Genomic DNA, 7,694 nt, shown 5'->3' with positions numbered 1-7,694 from the left:
GGGAGGAGCTGCCCACGCTCCCCTCGCCGTGATCTCTGTCACCCCTTGGGAAGGGTCTCTGGGTGGTGACACCGCCTCGCCCTTTGAAAATGGGGTGGGAGCGTAGGAAGAGGAGCCTGCTTATTAAGAGGAGTTAGGAGGTGTCATCTAATTTTGTGGCGGTGACTCCGAAAGGAGAGAAAGACTTTAAAACTGGAGGCTCTATCCTTTGGCAGCTGGTTTCGCCTCACGTCAGAGCTTCACCCAACTTCAGCCTGAGGGCTCCCTGTATTTATTCTGTATTCCACCCTGCGAGGGCTGTGGCAGTGCCTCAGAGAACTGAATTGATGTAAACGCTGGGGAATGTGCAGACTGGGTCGATAAAACACGTTTGTGAAGCTCTAACCTCGTTTTCAGTTCTAGAAGAATGAGATAAAAACCTTAAGGTGATGGTTACATACTGTTTGAACTCAGACTTCAGTGCTTCCATATTAATACTACTACATTATTTAGTGTGACTACCGATATTTGTGAGCATTAACGTTGTGATTTCATTTCTATGCTAATGAATAGAACAGTCGTTTCATTGATACAGGCTTCAATCTGACATTCTTTCCTGTTTTGTTTCCCCTGCAGTGGAATGAAATTACAAAGTACTTCAGAGCGGGCATGCCCTTAAGGAAACACAGGCAGCACTTCAAAAAGCATGGAAGCTGTTTCACTGCATCAGAGGCTGTAGACTGGCTCCACGAAGTATTAAGGAATAACAGTAACTTTGGTCCTGAAGTGACGAGGCAGCAGACTCTTCAGTTACTCAGGAAGTTTCTCAAGAATCATGTGATTGAAGATATAAAAGGGAGATGGGGATCTGAACATTTAGAAGACAACGGTGTCCTGTACAGGTACTGGAAGGAGAATAAATGAATAGAGCTCTTCAGGCTGAGAACTTTAGTTAAAAATCTTAATTCTCAGATTCTCAAAAATAGCTCGCTTGGGGTTGAGCCAAAACTGAGTTCTTAGCACCATTTTACTCCACTTGCTTTTTTGCTTTCCTCTGCCTTGCAGTAAACACCATACATCCTGTCTGTTCAGGGCTCTGCCTGTGCTTTTGTCCAGCCAAGTTTTCCACTGGCATGTGTGCTTTGGAGAGAAGCCAAGGAGACTTCACTGCTTCACTGTACCTCCGTGCTGTGCTACCCATCCTCTGTTCTCTTGTTCTTCTTTCTGCCTTTTTCCTGTGTTCCCTTTTTCTTCTACATATTATGGAAAGTCTGAAGTGGGAAACAGACTTTCCTAAGTTCTTAAAGTTACTAGCAACCCTCACTTCTGATTTTTCCTCTCAGGATGGTGCCCAGGAGGGTTTGGGATCTCTCCAGAGCAGGAGACTCCACAGCCTCTCTGGGCAGCTGCTCCAGGCTCGGCCACCCTCATCATAGGGTATGATTTTGGTTAAGTGACTTATTTTTAATTCATTCTATGTGTTTAACATCTCTCCTATTCCTTACAGATTTCCTTCAACGTCTCCAGTTAAACCTCTACCAAACTCTTGTCCCTCAAAAGAGAACTTGGAAAACTTCTCTAGAGACAAAGAAAGACTTTTCAAACTGCCACATTTATCCAGGAGAGCTTTTAAAAAACATGAGTTACTACAATCTCTGGTAATAACTCTAGATTTCTTACATAATTATAGTTACCATGCCATTTCTTTATTCTTAAAAACAAAACCCAAACCCACCCAGGAGCTACCATCTTTTAGTGACTCTGCTCTGTTGTATCATCTTCCCTTCTAGCTGAAAAAAAAAGTTTGGCAGAAAACTCCTTCAGTGCAGATTTACCCCAGCTACAGTATTTTTTGAAGGATTGGGAGGGAAAGTGGAGTTCTAGAAGTTACATGGACAATATATTCCTGTTGGAATTGAATATATTTGGGACAAGTAAAAGGCACAAATTATTTAACTGTTCTGCTTGCTTTTTGATGGAATGTGAGGGGCTGGCCCTTTATTCTTTGGTGATTTGGGGGTGTGTGCTTTGAGTTCACATGGTGATCCTGAAGGAGGATAATTCACTTCCTAATATATTTGGATTTCACATGTTTCTGTCTTTTAAACTCTTGACTTCTGAGTTGATCAGCTCTTTTTATTAGAGTCCTTTCTTTGCTTTCCAGTGGGGTGTGTCTGTATTTCAGTGCAGAGACTGAGGTTACTCCCTGGAGCATGTTTTGGGATTTATTTCTTACCTTGTTCTGAATTCTCTTTTAAGAGGCTTGTTTCTCTTACAATATACACCACCCATTTTCAGGAAAATGTAGGAAAACCAAACCCAGGTCTAGTTGAGGAAGATGAGGAAGATGCACTGCATAGGAGGGAAATAAGCCAGGAATATGTGCAGGAAACTTGGAGAAACATCATTCTGATGCAGTAAGTAACACATTGTAAGAAGCACCTTCTTGTATGTGTGCTCTGGGCTTGGACTGCCCCAGCTGAGCTTTTGGCTTGCAAATTTTGTTGAAATTCTTAAGATAATGCTTTAAGTTTGATATCTTTTACCAACTATCATTTACAGATGTTTTCTATGTACTTATTAACATTAGATTGTGGCATTTCAGAAATTTTTATTGTCATTTATTGTTGCTGGTTGTTGTTGTAATATATTTTAAGTGACATAGATGCTCTTTCTCACTGATTTTTGTCCTCAAATTGTCCTTCTGGAAGTGAGAGTTTATTAAACAGCAAACCAGCTTAGCAAGTAACTCTTTGAATAGATAAGGGAAGAACTTGTTGGCTAGCATTCAATGTAAACCTTTTGGCCAACACCTCTCTCATCCTCCCTGCAGTTTACAAACCATTTTAGGCCTCCCCTCTTTGGCAGAAGTTCTGCAGCCTTCACAGATAGTTCCTGAGTATGTCATGTACAACATGACCAACACGAGCAGACACGGCGTTGTGGTTTTGCAGAACAAATCAGGTAAGATTTGGGCTGTGCTTAAGGTGCAGTTGCACATAACAATAATTAAAGTCAAATGTTTTCATGGTTACCCCTTGTTTTTTTTGCAAGCTAGAGCACAGGGCAGTCATTTGCCTGGAGGGTTTTGTGGGTGTCTTGCATTCCCTTTTAAATGACATGTGTAGCAATATTTAAAATGAGCTTTACATTTTCTTTTTTTGTATTTATTACAGGTAAGCCACTATTTGTATTAAATCTTTGGGCTTATGTGTAAATAATGTACTCATTTTGTTTCTTTTAGAAGACCTCCCTCACTGGGTGTTGTCAGCTATGAAATGCCTTGCATACTGTAAGTCACCAAACAGCTTATAAGTTCCAGAAACCTATTTTGAGTTAAAAGTGAAATATACTTGCACGTTGGGATTGCTTGTGAGGTTTCATTTCAGGTAATGAAGATCCTAGCTCTAGTTGGGCTAGTTATCCTTCTTTTTTTAGGCTTCAGTGTTCCTTAATCCATTAAATGAGGAGGAGAATTAATTACACTCTAAGCTTTCAGCAGCAGTATGATGTTTGACACCAGGGAAAAGTGAAGAATTGATTGTCACAAGAATTATTCCTATTAACAAAGAGTCATGAAGGGAGAAAACTCAACTGCTTGGAAAAAAAAAAACTGGGTAGGGGTTCTTCTAATGCAATTTTTCAGATGTAAAGGGAATTTCCATTTCTACTTACCAGCTTTGAGCTGGACAAAAAGAGCTCCAAAAGTGTAAGAATACACTTATATTCAACTGAGGAGGCCAGTTCACAGAAAACCAGGGTTTTTTTATTTGTCTTGGAAGAAATCAAACAGTTTTGCACATGGTTTGAGATAAAAGCATGCTTATATAGGCAGCTTTATAATCTGAGGTTTTGAAGTCAAACATTTGAACTGTTTTGTGACAGAAGCAAGCTTTGAGTCAGCAAGACTGAAAGGGGCTACAACTTGGAGAAAACTTGGGGCTTCTGTTTTTTCTTTGTGAAATTTAGAAGGGGGTGATGTTAAATCTGAAACTTCACAAAAAAAATCCATTACCTGAGGCATCAATCTTTGTGTGCTGAAGCAGCTGAGGTGGAACTGCTTGGGAAGGATTTGCTGGGGAGTCATAAGATGAACACAGGATTTCACATATCAGGGGGGGGAAATGTAAAAGTCCTTTCAGGGTGAACCTAATGAAGTTCAAGGCCAGGCTGGATGGGGCTTGGAGCACCCTGCTCTAGTGGGAGGTGTCCCTGCCCTTGGCAGGGGGTTGGAACTGGATGATCTTGAAGATCCCTTCCAACCCAACCCAATCTATGAGTCTAATAAAGGAGTGGTTTTCTTCTTCAGCACGTTCTGTAGCAGACCTGGGTGGCACTCACAGTCTTTCTCCTGGACAGTGACATTGATTTTCATGGAACTTCACAGACCCAAAGTGTCTCTGAGGGTTCTTTTGTCAGACAGGTTTGAAATTGTGTTACCAACATAGACAGATCATGATGTCAACTTCATGTCCTTACAAAATAGGCTTTGAAAAGGTTCTGGAGGAGCAGAGAACAGCTAGACTGACAATGAGGCTGACAATTATTTTATTCTTTTTAATAAAACTTCCTCTGGAGCTACTGTGGCTCCAGAAGTTGAGTGTGCAGTGTACACTCTTGAGAAAATGATCTTTTTTTTAGTCTTCACCATGACTCTTCAACTGCATCCACAAACACAGAGCCCCTCACACACTAAGAGAAGCAGGACAGGGAAGAGTTTGGTGAGTGAATTTAACTCAAAGTAGAAAATCATGCTGAGCACTGGTCTTGGCTGTTTCAATACCTTAATTCCCACATCAGTCCTGTGTTTAGCACTAACAGGTCTTTGTAACCCAAGATGAAAACTGCAAACAAGATGCCTGGGGTTTTGAATTCTCAATTTCTGATCTGAGTGAATTAGTTCAGGAGGGGATTTTCTCTCAGCTCTGCTGTAACCAAATGATTGAGGCAGTCAGTTGTTGCTCTGCACAGTGGGAACTGAAAACACTCATGCTGGCAGGGGCAACACTCCTCCAGTGTATTTCTAGTACCACGTGTGCTAATGTGATTATGATTGTGGAGTCTGATGGTATCAAAGTTAAATTTTCCTCTGGTTCTCTGTGTAATTAAAGCTGCCATCTCCCAGTTCACTGGAACTGGCTTTGTAAGGCAGCTTATTTCATTTGTAGGAGCTCAGTGGAGTGTGAGAACACCAGGCTCCAAAGATCCACAGAGTGTCCTCTCTTACTTGTACCAGGGCCCCTTCCATTCATTCTTTTCTTTATCTGTAGCAGCACTGTCAAGGTTTGTTAATCAGATCTCCTGGATTATTGGACTGTTTGTCTACTTCAGAAGAAAAAAAAATCCACCCTGGGAGTAGCAGTGAACTAAACTTCCTCTGAGGAGCATGACTCCTCAGGGGCTGGGCAGGGGCATCTCATGGTTTTGCTTACCAAGGCTTCAGTGCTGAACTAAAAACTTTAATATATTGCTGGCGTGATTCTTTTCTTGTGAAAATCATTCTTGCAAGGAGAGATTTATGTTGAATTTTGTTATTTTTTGAATCATGGAGCTGTGAGGTTAAATACTTCTTGTGAATTTTCTTTATTCCCCTCTTTTTAGGGCCTAGAAATAATGACCTGAGCCAACCAACCTACAGTGGGTTTGAACGGGACGTGTTCAGAACAGTTGCTGATTATTTCCTCAGCCTCCCTGAGCCATTGCTTACTTTTGAATACTATGAGCTTTTTGTTAATATTTTAGGTATGTATGAATTTAGAAACAATCAGCTGGGGAACAAATCTGTGATTCAAAGCCGACCTTGTCTCCTGATGTCCCCTAATCCACTTGACAACTTGAATCTGTGGAAGATTTGTTCTGTATGACAACAGAAATGCAGTTCTGCCTCCTAACACCCTCTGTAAACTGCTGTCTGAGCCAAGGGTCTAAACATGCAATAACTATAACTTAAAAATAAGGGCTTGTTCCTCTCTGTTCCTCACTATGGCAGCGTGTTAACTCCCTTTGTTCTTGCATGTTGGTTGCAATTACCATGGCAGATTGCTTTTGGACTGAGCTAAATTCCTCTTAGGTTTTACTAACAGAGTCAACTGTAGGTTGTAATAGTGTCTTGTCTTCTCTCTTCAGCTTTCCTTCTGAGCTTGTTCATTTTCACACCACTTGCATCTTAACTTATATTTCATTTTCTGATAGTTCTATGTGGCTACGTCACAATTCCAGATATATGCAGTGGAAAACGTTCTGTCCGAGATCAGAAATGTGACCCACAACCTTCAAAAATGCTTCCCTTGAACTCTTTCAAGTCAACAGAGTGTCTTCTTCTAAGCCTGCTTCGTAGAGAGCCTGCCAAAACCAAGAAAGAACAGGAAGCTTCTAGAAACTCTTCTCCAGAAGAGCTGACTAGCCAAAAACGACGTGCAGAGAAACTGCAGCGGTCTCAGCTGCTGTGTAAACAAAGTAGTGCTGGTAATCTAATAGGAGGAAGTTGTCAGAATATTCCAGGTTTTGGGAATGAACAAGACCCACCTCGAACCTTTAGGACAAGATGTTGCTCTTTGGAAGGACTTGGAGGTGCTGCTTCAGTTGGGTGTAATAAAGGAGGAGCTGATTCCTTCAGGGAAAGCCACGTGAAGATCAGCCTGGGCAGAAGAAGTGGCAAACAGTCACTGCCCCAGGAGCATAACACCAGTTCCAAACTGGAGCAGGAGCATAACACCAGTTCCAAACTGGAGCCTGGGTTGGGTGACCTGTGCCAAAACCAAACCCATGCTCTCAGGAGGGGCTCTGCCTCAACTCTGCAGGATGAGGAGCTACTGGTTGAAAGTCACAGAGGGAAGCAAACAGGCAGGTCTCTGAGTTTCCTCAGCCAGAGGAACTCCAGAAGTTGCTCCAGCATCCATATACCAGTGGCTGAAATCACAGTGAAGCCAACGTGTCATCTTGGTGGGCAAGGGAAACCAAGTACCTCTGGCACGGCCCCTCCAGTGGACTACATCAGGCCCGAGGCTTCTGATATCATCATGAAAAGGAGACTCTGCAGAAGCACCACAGAACTCTCAGAGCACTCTTGCCCTCGCCCTTCTTGTGTGTTGACTGGCACGCCAAGTAAGGCAGCTCCCTGAGGCATGTGGTGTTGGCTTGTGCTGACTAACAGCTCGGCTTCCTTCATCTCTTCACTCTTCCCAGGGGGGCTCATAGGGGGTGTAATGAGCTGTGGGGGTTTAAAACATTCTGGCTGATGAATTTACACCGTGGAAAGGCAGCCCCCTTTGTACCTCTGCTAACAAACAGCAGTGTGTGGTATCTTTGGAGTCTTAAAACTTGATGTGTCACAGTTCACTCCCCTGCCTGCTCAGGGAAGTGGGTGTGATTCTGACCTAGACACTGTCAGTGAGGTGGGGAATCAGCCCAGAGCTGCCTGCCAGAGGAGGTGCCTTTTTCTGGTCTTTGAAATGCATATTTTTTTTCCTGGGGAGAACATTAGTGTCACTTCTTAATTGGCTTATGGTCTTAATTGTACCAGCAGTTTATCCCAATGAAGCAAGCTGAAGATGACCATGCCAAAAGAGGCCAGGTGACATTATCTGCCGCGTTCCAGCTGATGGCTCTGAAACGTATCAAAAAGGGACAAAATTTCTTACACGGAGCTTAAAAACAGCCTTAAAAAAAAAAAACCCTGATTCTGGCCTTGCTGACAGCTGTCTTTACAACCCACT

The 7,694-nt window shown here is 42.6% G+C and overlaps 1 protein-coding gene across 1 annotated transcript in view; it reads left to right on the top strand.

The window, feature by feature from the left end:
* Nucleotides 1–615: 615 nt before the first annotated feature.
* DEPDC1 (DEP domain containing 1) overlaps nt 616–7,694 on the top strand; it is a gene marked incomplete at both ends in the record, with an annotated part of 8,690 nt that continues 1,611 nt past the window's right edge. The window contains 7 exons of the mRNA XM_008938740.1: nt 616–881; nt 1,487–1,637; nt 2,278–2,396; nt 2,813–2,943; nt 3,224–3,271; nt 5,581–5,721; nt 6,172–7,083. Of these exons, the coding sequence (XP_008936988.1) occupies nt 616–881; nt 1,487–1,637; nt 2,278–2,396; nt 2,813–2,943; nt 3,224–3,271; nt 5,581–5,721; nt 6,172–7,083 (1,768 nt within the window). The remainder of the gene's footprint in view (nt 882–1,486; nt 1,638–2,277; nt 2,397–2,812; nt 2,944–3,223; nt 3,272–5,580; nt 5,722–6,171; nt 7,084–7,694) is intronic.

The sequence above is a fragment of the Merops nubicus genome, unplaced genomic scaffold (assembly GCF_000691845.1).
Source record: "Merops nubicus isolate BGI_N331 unplaced genomic scaffold, ASM69184v1 scaffold35000, whole genome shotgun sequence".
NCBI classification, from domain to species: domain Eukaryota; kingdom Metazoa; phylum Chordata; class Aves; order Coraciiformes; family Meropidae; genus Merops; species Merops nubicus.
Note: the sequence above shows the minus strand (reverse complement) of the source record. Positions and strands in the feature narration are given on the sequence as shown.